The sequence below is a fragment of the Podarcis muralis genome, chromosome 3 (genome assembly GCF_964188315.1).
Source record: "Podarcis muralis chromosome 3, rPodMur119.hap1.1, whole genome shotgun sequence".
In the NCBI taxonomy this organism is placed as follows: domain Eukaryota; kingdom Metazoa; phylum Chordata; class Lepidosauria; order Squamata; family Lacertidae; genus Podarcis; species Podarcis muralis.
This window is the reverse complement of record NC_135657.1, coordinates 1378973-1400142: the sequence shown is the minus strand read 5'-3', so window position 1 is coordinate 1400142 and position 21170 is coordinate 1378973. Positions and strand designations below refer to the sequence as shown.

Genomic DNA, 21170 nt, shown 5'->3' with positions numbered 1-21170 from the left:
GTCACTTCCAGGAGACAAAGGGGAGTTTGCAGTTTCCTGCCCCTAGAGGGGAGATCTGATCATTGTCCTTTGTTTCAGTCCATGCTGAATCCACTCCCATATGCAAGTTCTTTGTGATCTTGATTGTCTTCTGTCTGGGATCATCAGGGTTGGCATAGCAACTGGGCAGGGCTCCTGTGGATGTGCTGGGATGGTGAAGGGATTATGGCTGACCAGAACCAAGCCACCCCCCTTTGATAGTCCTTGTCATATGGAGTAAAATAAAAATGGAACAGTGCAAATCTGATGTATGGTTGATTTTTTCTATGAATTTATAACAGAAGTGTGGCGTATGTAGTGTGTGAGTGTGAGTGTGTGTGTGAAGTTTGTACAAACTGAATGATGGGGGGGGGGGTTCCTGCTACAGTTGCTTGGACTTCGTTTTGCGCAAAAAGTGGTTGCTGCTTGTAGTTATTTCATTGCAGTGTTTCATCGGCTGGTGTCTTGAGCAGCAACCTCTGGAAACGAAGGGCTAAAAACCGGCGCTGCTCTCCCAAATTATCTGGTCCCTTTTCACTGGTTGACTCAACTCCCTTATTTTGGCTGCTGGTCCCTTATTTTCGCATCTGTCAGTTGACAGCTCTGCTCCTGGGCCTCCCGCCTCCTTCTTCTTCCTCCCGCCTCTCTGCACTGCGCAGGCGCTCTGCGGGTTCCCCGGAGGCGGACCCAGGTGGCAACAGCCGCCCCTCGCAGCGGCACGCCGCGCATGCGCCTTAGGAAACCCGGGGCTTGGAAGATGGCGGCGGCGGCGGACCGCGCGTGCGCGCCACTTCCTCGTCTCCTCTTCCTCCCCCTCCCTTTCCAAGGGCGGAGCCTCCTGTCCAGAGTCGGCTTTCGGCTCCGCCCCGGCCGGGCGGTGGGCGGGGCCTGGCCGGGCGGGGCGGAGGCGCCGTCACGTGACTGCCGAAGGATTCCCAACATGGCGGCCGGGGGAGCCGCTGGCGTCGCTGGCCTGAGGGTGTAAGCGGCGGCGGGCGCCGCGCAGGCCGAGGCCTCCTGGCTCTGCCCTTCCTGGCCCTCGGCCTCCTCCGCCTCGCCCTCCTCGCCCGCCCGGACAGAGAGAGCCCGCCCTCGCCCGCCTCGGACGCGCCCCTCGCTCGTCCCGCCGCCGCCGCCGCCATGAGGGAAAAGGGCCGCAAGAAGAAGGGCCGCACCTGGGCAGAGGCCGCCCGGACGGTACGCGGGGCGGGGCCCGGGGAGGAGGAAGAGGAGGCGGCGGCGGCGGAGGGGCGGGCGGGCGGGGCAGGAGGGGCAGCCCCTCTCCCGAGCTCCCCGCCGGACGTGTGAATGAAGGGCTCGCCCGACACGTGTCTGCCTGCCTGCCCGCCCGCCCGGCCCTCCTGCTCCAGGCCTCGCGCCGAGAGGAAGGGGAACCCGCCGCCGGGCATCCAGCCCACCCCGCTGCGACGCCGGGATCCCCGCGTGGGCGCTTCGAAACGGAGCTGTCCGCTTCCCTGCCGTTGCAAGGGGAAAGGGAGAATATGCCGCCGGTGGTGTTGGGCTTAGCGAGGGCTGTGGATCTGATGGTTCCAGAACATCAGGGAATGGCTTTTTTTCTCGCATCCCCGCCCCCCCAAAAAAGTATTTGGATTGTCAGCCCTTGCAGGTTGAGTTGAGGAGCAGGGGAGCTGTCTTCTGATGTAGCTGCTGTGGAATATCTGTCAGTTGTGGCAGTCCCTTAACTTCACAGGGCTTCCCACTGTCTTTCAGGGCACTGAGGTGTATCTGAGATAATTTGAGCTTTTTGGAGGCACAGTGGCAAATCGCAAAAGTTTGCATCTGGTGGGTCTTTGTGGAAAGGGCTCCTGGTGATCGCAGCGTGTGTGTAAGGAAAGCTGACAACTGAGATGACACTGGGAACCCTTTACTCATGGACAAGCAAAAGAAAGCTGCTCCCCAAAACTTAAAAATATATGTCAAAATTACTCACTACTACTGTCTGTTTTTACACCTCTCATCTTTGCAGGCTATCCCATTTTTTGCTCTGAGTCTTGCACCTTTTGGGGCATCTGTTCCCATGAATCAGGTGAAAAGGAGGTTGTCGTTAACTGTGGGTGACATGTAATTCTGTGTTCCCACTCTTGGTGATGGGGTGCCATGAGATGCAATGTGGCCCCCATTTCAAAACAGCAGTCCCTTGTGAGATGCTCTTGAAGGCCAAGCCCACATGTGTAGGCCTCTTTCTCCCCCTTGTCTCAGTGATAAAGCACATACTTTGCATGGTCCCAGACTTAAATGCTTGGCATCGTCTAGCATTGCTGGGAAATGCTCCTGCCTGGAACCACAGAGAATTGCTGTCAGTCAGTACTGAGTTAGATGGACCGATATTCTGACTAAATAGAAAAAAAGATTTCTATGTTCCTTTCCAAGCTGTCAGAACTGTAGTTTGCCTCCATCCTCTCTTCTTTCCTGTTCCTAGAACTTCAGTCTTAATGGTGGAACAGCCTGTTCAACCAAAAGCCATTTGCTACTCCGGAAAGCTCTGCTTATGGTAAACATCCAAGATGACTACAGTCTCTTAAGCTTCTAAGAGCCCCCATCCTGTCTGGAGTTGAAGACTCCAAAGCTCACTGAGGAGTGAGCTCTCAGACTAACTTGCATTAATCCCTGCTGTGTTTGGAACAGTATTTAGCCAGATGCAAGCAAAGACTTAATAACAGCTTTCGGGTACCAGTTAACAAGATAGTTCTCCAGCAGGCACCAAAATATCTCACGCTGTTTCTGGGCAGGACTGCTCTTAATGTCATCAGTTTTTAAAATTCAGGGTAACCAAAAGAAAGAACTAATTAACTAAAAATGTTAAGTGGGCAGACTTTGTCTGTCAGTGAAATGCCCATCTTTTCCAGCACCTTCATCTGAGGAAACAAAAACACAAGCATCCATAGTTCTGTTTTAGAAAAATTCAGGTCCAGGCAACATGCAGGATGTTTCTGTCTCCTGGGCGGGCCAGGGTGCGTTGCAGTGCAAATTAGTTCCTGGAATTGACAAACCTCTGTTCCCAGAAGGTTCATTATGGATGTTTTAATAGTTCTGGAGGTCTGATTGTGCACCTGAGTCATTCTGGAATTCAGTGTCGTTAGTAGTAGAAAACGGAAAGGAAAAATGGTTCACTAAGTTGTTGGTATGTACTGTTGTCAATTGAATCATCTGCAGAAAATCACAGCCCACATAATAAAACTGTTCCCGTGACTTTTATATATATATATAAGTAAGGGAGAATGTGATAGAGGTGTGTAAAACGATGCATGATGTGGATTGAGAGGAGTTCTTATCTCTCAAAAGTGCTAAACCCTGGTCATGCAATGAAGCTGAATGATGAGTGATTCAGGATGGACAAAAGGAAGCACTGCTTGACTCATGTAATTAAAGAGTGAGAGTCACTAATACAAGGTGTGTTGGTAGTGACCACAGTCTTAGTGGCTTAAAAGGGTTCTTGGACAAATTCATGGCTATTAGTCAAGATGGCTCTATCCTACCTCCAGAATCAGAGGCATCTCAGTCACAGAGAATCACAGCAGGAGAGGGCTTCCCATCTGGTTGGCCACTGGCAGCAGAGTCAGAATAGAATCCTGGACTAAATAGACCATCGGTTTCATCTGGTAGGCCTGTTACTTGGGTCTCATGAGGGCAAATCCTTTTATTTTTATTTACATATAGTGAAAAGGAGGGCATACATTTTTAAAATATGTCTCAAAGCGGTTTACATTTTTTAAAAGCATAATAATTTTATTATTTCTATGCCCCACCCATCTGGCTGGGCTGCCCACATATAAAAACATACAATATACAATGTTTAAAATAGATAAAAACTTTAAAGAGTATAACATTGGTACTGCACATGGAAACCATGGAGGGAGGAAGAGGGAAGTTTAGACAGATAGGTGAAGGTATCTAAAATTTGTATGCATTAAAATTTTGGAAATTTAAGATAAAATAGAACTGCATCTATGGTGCAAAGGCTTCTTGAAATAAAACCATTTTAATCTGAAATCTGAGACTCAGCAGGGATGTCGCCTGCCTGATTTCTAATGGAACTTGTTTCTGAGTAAACCTGCAGGAGCTTCTGTCTGAAGAAGTGTGCATGCACACGAAAGCTTACTGGACAATTTTTAAATTTATTTCGACTGCGTCAGACCAACATGGCTACCTACCTGAATGCAGAAGCTTCTGTCATGGGAATAGACATCAGAGAACCACAGCCTTAAAAGGTTCCAGTGTGAAAGCAACAACTCCCAGCCTCACCTTCCTTGTGCTGTTGTTAGGAGAAAGTGGTAGGAAGGGATGCACAAAGAGTTACTGTGATGTAGCGGACTGTCCTTAAGCTGTTGATGCTGTGCTTAGAGTTTTAAAAAAATGTTTTGATGTGCATGCGGATTATTTTTAAAGGTGACAAGAGCAGGCAGATGCTGAGGGTTGTATCCAGCGAAGTCCTTCCATTCACACAAAGACTTGTGCAGGAGACGTTCCCTGCCCCGTGCACTCCCTCCAAATGTGTTCTGCCCCCCACAACTCTCTGAAACAGATAGGGAGCGGAGGTTTCGTTGGACTAGCAGAAGTCCTTGAGCAAATGGGACGACTTTGTTGGATACAGCACTGAATGTCACAATACTGAGCCCAATTCAAGGTGTGAGTGGGGGAATAAAGGTAAAGGTACCCCTGCCCGTACGGGCCAGTCGTGTCCGACTCTAGGGTTGTGCGCCCATCTCACTTAAGAGGCCGGGGGCCAGCGCTGTCCGGAGCTGCTTCCGGGTCATGTGGCCAGTGTGACGAAGCTGCTCTGGCGAGCCAGCACCAGTGCAGCACACAGAAACGCCGTTACCTTCCCGCTATAAAGCGGTACCTATTTATGTACTTGCACTTAGGGGTGCTTTCGAACTGCTAGGTGGGCAGGAGCTGGGACCGAAGGACGGGAGCTCACCCTGCCACGGGGATTCGAACCGCCGACCTTCTGATCGGCAAGTTCTAGGCACTGAGGTTTTACCCACAGCGCCACCCGCGTCCACAGTGGGGGAATACAAAGCCCTAAACCGCTTAGGGACCAAGTACTTAAAGGAATGCCTCCACAATCCCTCCTTCCCTTTAGGGTTGAGGCAGACGGGGAGGCCCTGCTCATGTTCCCATGGACAGGTATGGCCTACGGACTGGTGACTTGAGACAGGGACTTCTCTGTGATGGCACCTTGATTGTGGAACTTCCTCCCTCCCTCCCTGGGAAATCCAGCTGTTTCCCATGTTGTCAGTTTTTGGATGCCTGCCACATTTGCTTGCCTGAGCTTTCGGGAGATATATTTGCTTTGAGTCTAGTACTGGTAGCATTGCGCTTTTTTCAGCTTTAATTATTTTGTGTAAATGGTTTGTTTTCATTACTCTGTACTCCTGTGCTCCTTCAGGAGGAAAGGGTTGTATATAGATATCAAACGAAACTGGCTTTTGTGTATGGTTGTTGCTGCTGCTGCTGCTGCTTTATGTGGTGATGTGTTGCCAGGCTGCCTCCTCGGCCGCTTGACAAGTTTTGCCATAGTTTTGTCGGTTGCGCTATTCACTGTGTTGGTTAAACAGCCCTGCAGGACACCCCTCCAGTGCTAGCTTGGCTTTTTAGATTGATATGCATTGCCAGCGGAGGCAGTCCTTTTAAAAAGTTTGCTGTGGGTGGAGAAAGTGGCATTTAAGCTTTTGTTTCCTAACAGCTGTTGAACCCAGTCGCCTGTTCTGTCTCCTTCGCTGGAAATGTTTTTTGGCTAGAAGACCACCATCTCAAATGTTGCATCTGACGACTTCTAGGTTTCCTCTTTTGTTGAACTCTGACTTCTTCATCATCATCATATTTATGTGTGTGTATTTTCAGATTTTAAAAGAGCAGATCTTTTTCTCTAGTCTTTCTGTGGCATATACTGACAATGTGCTTGGGTTCTGGGATGTTGCAGTAGATTGGTGCGATGGCTTCCTTGAACTGAAACCTTGAAGTGCTTCTGTGCAGACAGAGCTTTAAGCTCACATCCATCTTACATTGACAGCATCATGGCACTTGAGTGTGTGGTTCCCTTTGGGGGAATCTGCCATGTGTTGCATTTTTTTCATGTGGGACATTGTGGTGTGTCGCATAGAGTGCCAGGCTAGGACTGAGGCTCTCTCCCTCCCCTGTCTAAACCTCAGAGAATAATATAATATAATAATAATATTTTATTATTTATACCCCGCTCATCTGGCTGGATTTCCATGCCATGTCATGTAGAACCACCTTCTTGAGGCAAGCATGATGGCTTCATTGACAGTCCTCACTCCTGGACACTTTAGACAGGTTTAGTGGGGTTGCTGCTTTTTCTTCCTTTTTTACAAAACAAAACAAACATGTGTTCAGTATTTATTATTATGTTTGCATACTGCCCTTCCTCCAAAAAGAGCCCAGGCTGGTGCACAACACAACGACATTATCAGTCTGTTTACAGCAAAAGATAAAACATCTAAAAACCAGCAAAGCGAAAATAAACAATACAGCACAATACTGGAACTGCCAGGTTCAGATTGGCTCCATCTCCCCAAAGGCTGAGTGAACCAACATGTTTTGTCTTCACATCTCAGAGGGAGCAAAATGAGGGGTAGCCTTCCCTTCCCAGGAATTCAACCCATTCTAGGTGTGTGTGCCTCGTGCCTCTGAACATTTGCAGAGTTTCTTTTGCCAGCGGAAAAACCTTCATAAGAAAAGGTATAGGGACTATTCTTTGCCTCTGCCCCAGCCAGCCATCCTGGTATGCAGTGTCCCCAAGGACCATGGGGGGGCTTGAGTGGGATGGTAGGCCATGGAATATGTGGGGAAATGCTAGCTAGCAGCCCCATAAGCTCTGCCACTGAAGCTTCATGCTTGGTGTGTCCAATAGGGGAAGTTAGGCCATGTGGGTTAACTAGGAGGGGAATGGGGTGGGAACTCTCTGGGGCATCATGGGAGGTGGGGCTGGGGGAAAATGGCAGAAATCACCTGACTTTCCCAAATGAGAAACCCTGTTGTACCTCAGTCCCTTCTCCGAATGGAAGGAACTCTTCCGTTTGCAGGAGGGCAACTCTGGATCCAACCCTTTGTGTTGGTTGTAGTGATTTTATGCTAAATCTCCATTACATATCTTTAGGCGCCCGGCAAAAACATTTCTCTTCAGCCAGGCATTTGGCTGATTAACGTTCCATGGCCTTTTCAATGTATCTGAGGGAGGGGAGGGGGTTATTGTTTTGTTTTTCTTTTATTATGTCTTTGGTGTTTTCATAATTGTATTTTTATGTTGTGAACTGCCCAGTGATCTTCAGATGAAAGGCAGTATGCAAATTTAATAAACAACAAATAAAGAAAGAAATAACAACAAATCTAATATGATGAAGTACGGTGAGAAATTTCCTGCATTGAGTGTGGGGTTGGATTAGATGCCCTTCAAAGCCCCTCCCCGACCTCTATTATTTATGAAATAATAATATTAATTATTATTATTATTCATATCCCGCCCATCTGGCTGAGTTTCCCCAGCCACTCTGGGCGGCTCCCAATCGAGTGTTAAAAACAATAAAGGTAAAGGTAAAGGTACCCCTGCCTGTATGGGCCAGTCTTGACAGACTCTAGGGTTGTGCGCCCATCTCACTCAAGAGGCCGGGGGCCAGCGCTGTCCGGAGACACTTCCGGGTCACGTGGCCAGTGTGACAAAGCTGCATCTGGCGAGCCAGCGCAGCACACGGAAACGCCGTTTACCTTCCCGCCAGTAAGCGGTCCCTATTTATCTACTTGCACCCAGGGGTGCTTTCGAACTGCTAGGTTGGCAGGCGCTGGGACCGAGCAACGGGAGCGCCCCCGCTGCGGGGATTCAAACCGCCGACCTTTTGATCGGCAAGCCCTAGGCGCTGAGGCTTTTACCCACAGCGCCACCCGCGTCCTTAAAACATTACAGCATTAAATATTAAAAACTTCCCTAAATAAATAAGACTCTCTTCCTGATTGAGGATAGAAAAGGAGAACTTGGTGGTAAAAATGGAAATACATTTAAAACTCATCTGATCTGAGCAAGTGTGCTTAAGCAAGTTTGCTTCCTCCCTCCTTCCCTCTTCTTCTTCTACCCCCCTTTTCCTTTCTGGCTGCTTACAAGGCGAAACAGGTACTATTAACTTTGGAGCTGGTTTTTCACACATGTCTGTTGACAGTACCAGCGTTCAGATCCTTAAATCTTCCTGCAGGCATGGATTGTCACTAGGTGGCTCTTAATTTGATGTTGCTTTGCTGCCTCTCCTGAGCAACTCACTGGCTGCTGCTGCTGCTGCTGCCGCCTCCTCCCTTCTGCTTTCTGCAGGTTAGCTAGTTGAGTTAAAGGGAACACTGTGTGTTTGTATTTCTGTAAAATAAAATAGACAGCAGGCAGAATGCAGACGCACGTGATCTCTAATTACCTGGCTGCTTCTCCTTCCCTCATGACCCCAATTCTAATTAAAGCCTTGAACAGCATTTGGCTAATTGGATGAGTCAGAGGAGCAGTAATCTGGGTCAAGTCCTCCTCAAACCTGTCCCTCTTTCCCCACCGCTGGCTTCCCCTGTGTTGTTTCTAGGCAGTGATGTGGGATTCCTGGAAAAATTTGAATGGTGGCCATTTTTCCAGGATAATTTGCATCAGAAAATTTCTATGGAAACTTCTCTGGTGCCCTGAAAAGTGATCTAATTTAGCATATCTACTTTATTTGCATTTTGTAAAACAAATGTAAACACTTCAAAACACCCAAGCTTGGTTAATACTGTATTTCCAGTTCATTGCTTTTAATGCATTTAACTACCGTATTTTTCGCCCTATAGGACACACTTTTTCCCCTCCAAAAATGAAGGGGAAATGTGTGTGCATCCTATGGGGCGAATACAGGCTTTTGCTGAAGCCTGGTGAGCGATAGTGGTCGGTGCGCACCGACCCCTCTCCCTCTCCAGGCTTCAGAAAGCTCTGCGCAGGCCTAGGGAGCCCGGCGCGAAGCTGTGCCGGGCTCCCGAAGGTTGCGCAGAGCTGCCTGCGCTCCCGGGATTGGCGCAGCTCCACGCAACCCTCCCAGAGCGATACCGAAGCTGCGCTCTGGGACCCGTTCTGGGGGCTGGGGTCAGGGGAAGCTCGGGCTTCCCCCACCCCAGCCCCGCGCCGGGGGAAAAATAATAATTCCCCCCTCCCTTTATCCCCCCCCCCCAAATCTAGGTGCATCCTATGGGCCGGTGCGTCCTATAGGGCGAAAAATACGGTAAATGGAAAATTTTCCATGGTGGGGGGGAGGGAATTGCTGGAAGAAATTTCCATCCTTTATCACTGCTTCCAGGTGAAAATGACACTTACTTCTTGTCAACGACAGCTGCTGCTATTACAGAATCCTTTAGAAAAGTAGGAAGATGAGATCCACTGCAGTCATTAAGCCAAGTCACACAATTCCTTTCAGGTGCAAGACTCTCTGTGAGACACCCCTTTTCCCAGGTTATTCGTTGGGCAAGATAGTCTTGCTAAAGGGGCCGTGTATCATCATTTTCTCCATGTCTTTTCAGCTATGATGCAACGTGGAAGGACTATTGGGTTTGGAAAACCTGGGTTGAAATCACAGCTCCATTGTCTGGAAAAAGTGAGAGTAGTAACCCTGTTCCTGGTTGTAAGGGAAGGGTGCTGGCAGAGTGTCCTTCTCAGTGCTCTGTTTGTCACAGCCAATTTAGGGCGTGTAATTTGCAAGGCCAATTTCACATGTGTGTGTTTGCACATGTATGTAGGTAGAATGGCAATTGCAGCTGGCCATCTACTCTTACTGGCTACCCTGAAACAGGAGAATAAGGATAATTCTGCATCTAAAACATCTCCAATAGATACCTGTCCTTAAATAAGATTCCAGCTACTAAGCTTGGGCACCATCTTTCTAATGTTTAACCTAGTCTTTGCCTTTCAAGTTTAAAATCAGTTCTCAAGAGCTGTTCTTTCCTACAACATTCTGAGAACGCTCCAGGGACTAGAAAGCTGAATATGGATTCAAAGAGCTATTAATCTTTCCTCTAGACCAGACGCATTCTCAAAGGTGTCACTTTCCAGACCATTTGCCGTCAACTTGGTTCTCCTCTGAATCCATCCATTAGGCTCTGTGTGTGCTGTAAACAGTATGTTGGTACCTGCCAGTCTCAGGAGACAGTGGGAGAATGCGCCTTCGGGGCTGAAGTCAAACCACTGGAGAGTTACAGCACCTACTGTGGTTGGTGAGACCAATATGGGAGAGACATGTTTTATTGCAGCTGCAGCAGATGAGAGCATCCAGTTTCACACTTACAGATGCCCCAGGCTGTTTCTTTTCTCTGCGCTCCTCCCAGTGGTCATTCCTCCTCTGGTCACTGCTGTGGATGCATGACCTGTCTGTCTCCAGGCACTGGGGTCGTCTGCAAGGGATTCCCACACGGCAGGGTTCATGTTGCCAACCTTCACATCACGTTTGCAGACATCTTTGTAATGCAGAGTTGGTCTGCCAACGGGTCTAGTGCCAGAGGCCAGCTCCCCGTAGAGCACCTCCTTGGGGATCCTGCCATCTTCCGTTCTGTAGACATGACCAAACCAGTGTAAACGTTGCTGAGATGGAAGAGCAAACATGCTGAGAACGTGGGCTTGGGGGAGCACATCTTAGTTTGACACTGTCCTGCCATGTGATGCCCAAAATCTTCCTGACAATCCTCAAGGAGCTTAAGAATGCCATCCACTCTTAGGTATGAGGGAAAGCCCAGGAAATGATAGAATACCAACGGAAGTGCTGAAAGCGAGTTTCACTTCTTCCCTCATGACACAGCTTCATGGCCTCCTCTTGCAGAATTGGGAACAAGGATCCATGCCAGAAGACATAGGTAACTCCAGCACTGTGACCCTCTAAGGTCTGCAACCTTTAAGACAAAAAGAGCCACTTGGACCCATTTCCGAAGGAAAAAAAAACCTGGGAGCCGCAAAACCATTGCGACATTTAAAGCATGTGCGCCGCTGCCCTCTGATCTGACAGTGGGTGGGAAGGTGACAACGGGACGGTGCGTGACTAATGCACGCACTGCCCCCATGCGATGTCACAGCCAGTACAGCGCCCGCCACAGTGGGGAGTGTCGGGGCACACAATGCGCCTCCTCCCCTCGCTAGTATCCACCCCGGAGCCGCGGCAAAGGTGTAAAAGAGCCACATGCAGCTCCGGAGCCGCGAATTGCAGACTCCTGCTCTAAGGCAACTGCCATGACTGTAACAACTACTGTGGGATCTCCTTGCTGAGTGCCATGGGGAAAGCCTTCGCCCATGTAGTTCTCAACAGATTACAGTCACTTGCTGACAGAGTCTATCCCAAATCACAGTGCAACTTTAGAGCCCAGAGGTCAACAGTTGACATGATTTTCTCACTGCTGCAGCAGAAATGCCCAGAGCAGAGGCGCCCCTTGTACATCGCCTTTGTAGAACTGACAAAGGCCTCACACTTCTCAACAAGATAGGATGCCCACCTGAGCTCCACAAGATGATCATGTCATTCAATGAGAAAATGCACAGCACCATCCAGTATGATGGCTCAACTTCGAGGCGCCTTCTCTATAAAGATGGGTGTGAAATGGCTGTGGTCTCGCCCCAACTCTCTGGCATATTCTCTCTGTTGCTCTCATATGCCTCCAGCTCATCTGAAGACGGTGTGTACTTTCATTCAAGGAGTGGCACCTCTCCATGCCAAGACAAAAGTGCGGCAGGTTCTTACCCATGAGATGTTGTTTGCAGATGACGCAGCCTTGACAGCGCACTCTGAGGAAGCTCTACAGAGACTCATCAACCATTTTTGCAAGCCTGCACAGAGTAGTTTTAAACTGTACTTTATAATTCAGAATGGTGTTCCCCTCTGTGTGGTTCAACTTGGGGCTTCAAAATCCTTCAGTGCATTGTGTGAGACTTAACAATATTGCTGTTGCATTGCTATGAGCAGAGCTAGCAGTAATAACTTATTCTACTGCTTATAGGACTTAGTGTGCTGTTGGTGTTTATGCACAGAGCATAGAAATAGCATTCTCTGTTCAGAGTGTGTGAACTATGGGTTGGGAATTGCCGGTCTCAAAATCTAATCTGTCTACTGCAAGGCAGAGGCAATGGGGTGGCAGCAGAGAGAACAGTAACTTTGGGAAGATTGACGTAGCCCACCACCCCATCACAGACTGACCACTGAATCCCAGATCTTAGAATCATAAAGTTGTAGAGTGAGAAGGGAAACATCTAGTCCAATCTCTTGCAGTGCAGGAATCACAGCTCAAGAATCCCTGACAGATGGCCACCCAACCTTTGTTGCAAAGACCTCCAACAAAGGAGAGTCCACAACTTTCCAAGTGAGTCTGGTCCACTGCTGAACAGCTCTTACTGTTGGAAAGTTCTTACTGATGTTTAGTTGAAATCTTTCCGGTAACTTGAAGCCGTTGGTTCAGGTCCTCCTCTCTGGAGCAAGAGGAAGCAAGCTTTCTCCATCTTCCATGTGACAGCCCTTGAGATATTTGAAGATGGCTCTCATATCGCCTCTCAGTCTCCTCTTTTCTAGCAGAGCAAGAGAGGATTAAGCCCACCTGCTTTTCAAGCTGGCACATCAAATCCATGAGGGTCACAGTTCTACCACTCTGTGATGTATCTAACTTCAGGTGGAGAAAGACTGCTCTCCAAAGCAAAGAGGCATATCGAAAATCTGTGACAATTCAACTGCCACCTAGGCTTATATAGCAGGAAATTGCTTGCTTGAATGCTGCTCTCCATCTCTCATGGATGGAGTGTGCTGGCACCTCACGTTGCTAGGGTCCCTTAATTGTTTGTTTCTGTTGTGCATACTAGATGGCTTTCCTGCTTAATCTGTTTAGTTTGAAGAACTGACAAAAATCTCTCCTGCTCCTTCCCACAGGAGGCGGTAGATGGGAAGAGGAGAAAACAGATGTGTGTGAAACACTTGCAAGGTGTCCCATTGAACGAATCCCCCACTGTCTTGATGAGAGGGCCATAAGGAACTCTGGAAGAATGATAACCATAGAGCAGAATGATGATGACTCATGGGGTGTGCAGTTTTCCCCAAGAACATATTCCCCAGATGTCCAAACCATGGAATTGAAAGCAGGGCTTTTAAAAGGGTAGCAGTGTGAGTGTGTTGGCAGGTTACACAGAGGTGAATTTGTCAGAGCGACTTCCTTGTGGTTTTGGGTATTCAGGAAGGAGACTTCTGTCATCCTGGTGGTGGAGTTGCATCATCCCTAGCATGATACATTTCAGTCGCCTTCCTGAATTAATGATGAGAGAAGAGCATACGCTTAAGAAATTGAAAGCAGTTAACTAAGTGCCAAGGCAGGTTGAAGGATGAGGCTGGCTCAGAGGTGGGATTGCAGGAGGCTGAGAGCAAAGCAATGCAGTTTTGATAAGATCAACAGAAGGTTTTTGAAAGACCCACCATCACCACTGGAGCATGCAGGTGCAGAATGCTGCAGCCCTTGGTCAGGGCTGTTCAGGGAGATACTTAAGAAAATACTTCCAGTCCAGAAGTCGCTGCATATTTTTCTCTTTTTCGTTGTGCCTCCCATTTAAAAGCGCATGTGCACAATGCAACCGATAGCATCTGATTTTTGCAAAACAGTTCCAGACCTACACAGCACAACAAGAAAACAAGCTGCTAAGTGGGGCAGGGAGACAAGCTGTTGTCCATTGGGCATGAAACCCAAGAGTTCATTGACTTCACCTAGCCATTATTTCTTTATTTCTACCGAGGAGTCTCTTCCCATAAAATACCTCAAAGCAATTTCACAGTAAAAACAGCTGCACAATTTTGTATGTAAGAAGTATCAGAACGTCTGAAACAAAATACAGACATTTGTAAGTGTAAATGCAACAGAACAATTTTGTATGTAAAACAGTTTCAGGTCTAATACAGCCACAGATTGGGATAAAGATCTCAGCTTCAAGGGCTTGTTGAGAAAGAAAATTATTCAGTAGGTGCTGAAAAGTCAATTTGAATGGTGCCTGTCTGATTTGTACTGGGGAAGGAGTTCCAGAGGGCACTAAAGGCCCAGTTCAGGCGCCTCACTAGATCAGACCTCCTGATGTTGAGATGGTACCTGCAGGGTGGATGGGACAATCTTTTAGGTATCCTGGTCCCAATCGGTATAGTGCTTTGTAAACTAGTTCCAGTATCTTAATATTAGCCAAGTAGGTGATTGGCAGCCAGTGCAATTTTTCCAGCCATGACATAATATGGTGGGAACAGTCTGCTCCATTTTTAGCTGCTGCAGGTTGTGGGCCAACCTTGTGGGCTGCACCACCCTGTGTGAGGCTCCTGCTTCGAGTGGGCAGTTTCCTCTTGTGGGCAGAGTTCTGCAGCCTGGCTCCAGGTTTCTCCTAAAAGCCTTGCAGCATTCAGAAAGGAAGTTCCCAGGAAGAGTTAGCGATACCATGGCAGATGAAGCCAGCTGGTCAAGTCGTTTTTTTGATCTTTCTTTGTTTGCCGTGACCATTCGCAGTAATGCTCTCTTGGTCATTCTTCATGCCAGAAGGGCTGTGCCCGCTTTAGGCAGGTTCCACTTCAGCATCTGGGGCAGCTTTGTATTTCAACACCAGTGTGACGGCAACAGGGAGTCAAAAGAATTGCCTGCAGGTGGCTGCACAGAGAATTTGAGGCAGGCAAGAAAATGGGCTGGCAGCCAGCACAGAACCAAGTGGGTCTGTCATGGTGGGGGGGTAGCCCTCTCCCCTCCCTGCATAGAAGCGCAGCAGGCTGTGTGTTAGGAGAGAGAGTGGCAGAGCCCTCTGCCCCTTTGCAAGCCAATTGGGTTCCCCTCCCATCGCCGCCTTGTTTACTTGTTTACAAGGCTAATCTAGGGCACTGTTTTTAATTGAGAAAACAACATGCTGAGTTGGATGTTCTCCATTCTGGGCATTGCAGCAACGTTAAGCGAAGGTGCTGGCGCTCCAAGTTGGCCTCGGATCTCAACCCCTTTATTGGGAAGTACAGTTTGAGCTGATGCCGAAAGGCACTGTGGGGGGTGCAACTGCCTGCTCTATCCCCTTGCACAGCGTTGCTGTGTTTCCACCTCATGACCCACCGCGCAACACCATTCCGTAGCAGAAAATGCAAAGGCCTGGATGACTAAGGAAGCACATTCTCTGCATACAAAGGCTTCTCAAATTCCAACTGTGTTGACTCCGTAGAGTGATGGGAAACTGCTGCCAGCAGTCCTGAATGGACAGGACACCGGGCATGGGATCAAAACTACTAGATGCAAAACAATTTAGGGGAACAGGGCTGATGCCAAGGAGAGAGTTCAAGGGGGAGGGATGGGTAAGGCAGATGCCAACGCACAGACGCCACACATATCTACGTGTCAGCAACTTCTGAAAAACCCCACCTCTCTTGCTGTTGAAAGAAGCAAAGTTACCAGGCACAAGCTTTCCCTTTTATTGGAACATTTATACGCAGACTCCCTTGGGAGACGTTGGACGAGAAGCTATCATTGAGCATGTTTCAATAAAGTTGTTTATGGTCTTGGTTAGAGAGGGCCTTGCATGTGCTGACTTTGCACCCTGCAACAGGGAAGAGGCTCTGTGGCTTATATCTGCTACGTTCTTGGGAAACGGTGTCTCCCTGGGAGCAATTGCCCTACCCTTGACCAACAGATACCAGCGCCTGGGCAGGTGGGCAAGGCTGTTCCTGCTGCCTAGTTTTTCTCTCTCGTGGGGCAGAGCTTTCCTTCCTCGTGTCAGTGGCAGTTTTGGTTGTCCTGTTATTGGTAGCATTGCAAAGAGTGTTCCTGTGCCCCCTACCAGTCTGATCTGGGACCACTTGCACACTGTGTGTCTCTAAGGAAGGTGGGTCTTGGTAATGGTCAGGTCACAAATGTGAGAGCAAATGGAAAGAGACAGCATTGATTCATTTTCTCCTCTGGGCTGTTTCAGTGATCTTGCAAACATAGAAGATGGATAGGAGAAATTGAGGGGGGAGAAAGAGAGTTAAGTCTAGAGCTGGATTAAATTTATGACATGGCAGCCAGGGGGGCCTGCTTCTTTAAAGTCTCATCCGTCATCCCTGACATAGCCAGAGCTTGTATTAACTTCCTTTTTCCTTTACAAACACCCGTCTGTAATAGTGGATACAAATGATGGCGTCCACACAGGAGGGACAGCAATTATTCATTATATAGAAGTCTGCATCTGAAATGCTGCAGCTGAGACTCCCATGCATTTCAAAGGCTGCTTGCCAAGTGGCGTACATGGGCTGCGGAAGAGGGTCTCACCCAGGTGGGCCTTCTCAGCCAGCCATGTCACATTTGTCAGGTAAAATGGTTTGATGTCTTTTGGGGATCCCCATCTCCAGGCTGCGAGGCGTAATTTAGTTAGGGACTTTGTGTGTCTGTGAAGGGGCGCACCTTATTCCCTAGAAACAATGGAGGGCAGGAGACCAGAGACTGTCCCAGACGCCACTGGGTATTTCTGGTTTGCATTTGCAGTCATTAAGCTTCAAAATGTACAGTTTCCTTAGTCACCACCACTGCAGTGAATTATTATTTCGGCATCATCTCGACTGTATTGTTGTTGTTTAGTCGTGTCCGCCTCTTTGTGACCCCCTGGACCAAAGCACGCCAGGCCCTCCTGTCTTCCACTGCCTCCCACAGTTTGGTCAAACTCATGCTGGTAGCTTAGAGAACACTGTCCCACCATCTCGTCCTCTGTCGTCCCCTTCTCCTTCTGCCCTCCATCTCTCCCAACATCAGGGTCTTTTCCAGGGAGTCTTCTCTTCTCATGAGGTGGCCAAAGTCTTGGAGCCTCAGCTTCAGGATCTGACCTTCCAGTGAGCACTACTGTATAGGCTCCCTACTGTATAGGCTACTCTGATGGGGAGGCCAAATCTAGCCCTGCATGGCTCCCAGTTCGGCGTGTGAAGCTGCTCCCCACAAACCACAACCCACCAGTCACATCAGGGATGGGCAGGTATGGACATAGCTACAAGGGAAGAGTGAGCTCCCAGTGGTTCCTTTGCTAGCTGGGCCCCTGGTTGGTGCTGGCAGGGAGCCCCACTGGGTTGGAATTCCCTAGAGCAACCAAGGGCCTTGCATTCTCCTTTCTGCAGAGGAAGAAGCAGTTTAGAGCACCACCACCCCACGCTTCTGCAACATCCTTTGAAGTTGGGCGGTTGATTGAGTTGACTTGGGTAGGGGAGATGGAATTGGGGATCTGGTTCACTGAGGTCCAGGTCCGAGGGCCTTCTGGCGGTTCCCTCACTGCGAGAAACTAAGCTGGGGAGGCCCAGCCAGATGGGTGGGGTATAAATAATAAATTATTATTATCATCATAAGCTACAGGGAACCAGGCAGAGGACCTTCTCAGTGATGCGCCCACCCTGTGGAACGCCCTCCCACCAGATGTCAAAGAGATAAACAGCTACCTGACATTTAGAAGACATCAGGGAAGGTTTTAATGTGTGACATTTTAATGTATTTTTAATCTTTGTTGGAAGCCGCCCAGAGTGGCTGGGGAAACCCATCCAGATGGGCGGGGTATAAATAATATATTACTATTACTATTCCGCCACCCCTGCTGTGCAACATGAGCAAACATAAACACAGGAGTTCTCTGCCCCAAGAAGCTTACAATTTAAAGTTGGGCCTTGTAAAGTGAGCAGAAGGAATGAAAAGCAAATATCAAATGCAATCCGTGGGGGAAGTGAAACTGGTGTAAGCCCTCTCCTCTCTCTCTACTGTAATAGAAGGTTTGTTGCAGTTTTTTTTGGAGGGGGATACTAGGCGCATCTTGAGGAGAAATTTGAATCAGGCCAGAGAGGTGAACTGGTGGTGCTAGTCATGTATGTAGGGTCTGAAAAGGTTCCTTGTTTCTCTGTGCTCCCTCCAGGGTTACTCAGATTTGACCATCTGATGGGCCCCTCCTGCTTCTTCATTTATCCTGCTAATCTCGGGGTGTCCCTCAAGTTGGCACCCTGGCCATGTGGGAGTCCCAAGGATTCCTACGTCTGTATTACAAAGTTCCTTCTGTGAAGGAAGTTGCCTGAGGATGAACAAGTTTGTTAGAATTTCAGATAACGCTTATTTCACATACCACTTAATATTCAGAATCTCTGAGCGGCGCACAAAAGATCTTTGAAGATACACATACAAACCTTTGCGCCCCTGACCTGCTTTTGCGGTATCAGTTTGGAATGTGCTGCACCTGCAGATGTTCCAGCTGCAAATCCCTGTGGTGCTGCGGGTGCAGAAGGGACTCTGTTTTGTGTTTCCCTGGGGCAAGAGCATTCTCTGTTGCTCCCTTATCAGTGGTGTCTTGTATGGAAAGCAACTTCATCTTTCTGACTCCCTGAAAAATAGTAAATGTCTGCAGGACTTTGTTTTGTTTCTTTCAAAGCTTGTGCTTCTCTGAAAGCTGGATGCTTGCAGTTTTAACTTTGCAAAAGATTTTTGGGGTGTTTAGTTTCAGAGGCAGATTTGGGGGAGTGTGACCGGTTTGGGTGCCCTGGGCGCAGAGCCTTGGGGTGCCACAGGGAACACCACAACTGTGATTTAGAATGGACCATGAGAGATGTGGGGGCACCAACTTCTGGCACAGGGTGCCACTGAAATCTGAGACTCCGAGCTCCACCACTGTTAGCTTGCTGCATTCTGTAGGCTTTGGTCTTTTGGGGTCCCCTGATGATGCTGGTGATGTGTGGTTTGGGGCAGATTGAGCTGCTTTGCATTAGGTGCATACTCAGCTAATTGGCTATTCAAAAGAGAGAGAAAAACCTTACTGATTGGGCACTATTACATGTAGCAACATAGTGTAAATGCTCTGCAGCATTTGAATATATTTTTGTTGAGGATACTTTTGTTCTGGAGAGCTTTCCCAGTGGGATAAATGAATCTTTGCCATGTCTATATATTTATTGTTGGTTTTTTTAAAAAAAAATCTGGCAATGTGTTCTGTGTTGTTTTTAGCTGTTTTTATTTAATTTTGTACATCACCTTGAGACATGGGTGGAAGATGATTAATTAATGATGAAGATCATCATAAATAAGAAATTTTTGCCCTGGTTTTCTCCATATGTCTCCAAGCAGCTTACAAAAAAACTTAGTAAATAATTTTTTTTAAAGCATACAATATACAAAGTTTAAAACATGAACGAAAACATCTGAGAGTACAATGTCTGAGCTGCAGTTCATGTTGCGGAGGCTTCCAGGCACCTGAGATTTAGCAGGGATTTCTCTTGACTGATTTTTATGGAGCCTACTTCTGAGTAAACCTACGATTGCATTGGCCATGGATACAGGCATTGCAGCACACTACATTGCTATATGCATTGCTGTGTGGAAGCACTGTTTTAATGCCATTTCCAAACGGCATCAGAGAAGCAGGGCCTTAAAGTGTTCCAGTGTGGAATCAGCTGAATTCCTAAACTTCCTTGTTCGGGTGTTAGGAACAAGTGGTAGGGAGGGAGGCACAGTGACTGTGCTTAAGCAGTTGATTCTGTATTTGGAGTTTTAAAAAAATTAAATTTTATGTGCATGCAGATCTTTGAGCAGGCAGATGCTGAGGATTGTATCCAGCGAAGTCCTTCCATTCACACAAAGACTTGTGCAGGAGACGTTCCCTGCCCCGTGCACTCCCTCCAAATGTGTTCTGCCCCCCACAACTCTCTGAAACAGATAGGGAGCGGAGGTTACGTTGGACTAGCAGAAGTCCTTGCGCTAATGGGACGACTTTGTTGGATGCAGCCCTGAATGTCATAATACTGAGCCCAATTCAAGATGTGAGTGGTGGAATACAAAACCCTTAGCAGCTGAGGGACCAAGTTCTTAAAGGAATGCCTCCACAATCCCTCCCTCCCTTTAGGGTTGAGGCAGACGGGGAGGCCCTGCTCATGTTCCCATGGACAGGTATGGCCTATGGACTGGTGACTTGAGACAGGGACTTCTCTGTGCTGGCACCTTGATTGTGGAACTCCCTCCCTCCCTGGGAAATGCAGCTGTTTCCCATGTTGTCAATTTTTAGATGTCAGCCACACTTGCCTGCATGGGCTTTGGGGAGATATATTTGCTTTAAGTCTAGCACTGTTGGCATTGTGCTTTTTGTGCTGTGCTGTTCTCAGCTTTTATTATTGTGTGTAAATTTTATGTCAGCTGACAAATGAACTGATCTACTTCATTACAGTACAAATTAACGGGTAATTAAAACCTTGTGGCCTCCCAGCCTTCAAGCAAGATGCCACCTCAGTGTTCATAGGGAAGGGAGCCGGGGTCTTGCTGTGCGTTGCCCAGTTCCCATGGCCGCCAGCCAGTTGCCCTGGGTGGGGCAGAGCTCACTCAGGCAAGGCTGCAACACACGTTGTGTTTGCCTGGAATGCTGGCAGCAGCAGCAGCAGCGCTTTGCTGCATGTGGCACCTGCCAGGCTGGATTGGATTTAAATCACAATTTACATCACTAGTCAGTAAGACTTGATTTACATCACTAGTCAGTAAGACTTGATTTACATCACTAGTCAGTAAGACTTGATTTAAATCATTTTTTTTACAGAAAGACTCATTCTTGCATATTTACAACCATATGAAGGTTTCATTTTTGGAATAATAAATTTTCAGAGTAGTTTTTACAGTTATATCAAAAATAACTGATTTGGTTATACTACTACAACTACAACAGCAACAACAATTTATTTGTACCATGCCCATCTGACTCGGTTTCCCCAGCCACTCTGGGCGGCTTCCAGCAAAGATTAAAAATACATTAAAATGTCACACATTAAAAACTTCCCTGAACAGGGCTGCCTTCAGATGTCTTCTAAATGTCAGGTAATTGTTTATCTCTTTGACATCTAATGATAGAAATACATAGACAGATAATTATGAAATTATTGTGAGGTTTAATAAGTTAACTGTTTATATTTGGAAAACTTTTCTGCTGTCCTGGTTGGCCCCTGTGAGAGCAGGACCCTGGACTAGACGGATCGTTGTTCTGATCCAGCAGGCTCTTAATATGGTCTTAAATGGTGAGATGGTATCGAGGATAAATGCCCCTTGTAAAATGGCTTTCTGTGCTGATTCTGGAGCTCATAAGTGGTGCCACTTCTGCTGCATCTTTTAAATCTTATTCACACCAGTTAGGTGTGCAG

General features: G+C 47.8%; 1 protein-coding gene across 1 annotated transcript in view; it reads left to right on the top strand.

Annotated features, from left to right (window-relative positions):
* The first annotated feature begins 931 nt into the window (after positions 1-931).
* Positions 932-21170, top strand: part of ASXL2 (ASXL transcriptional regulator 2) — a 57913-nt gene continuing 37674 nt past the window's right edge. Inside the window, exon 1 of the mRNA XM_028725309.2 lies at positions 932-1215. Coding sequence (XP_028581142.2) covers positions 1159-1215 — 57 coding nt within the window. The 5' untranslated portion in view covers positions 932-1158. The remainder of the gene's footprint in view (positions 1216-21170) is intronic.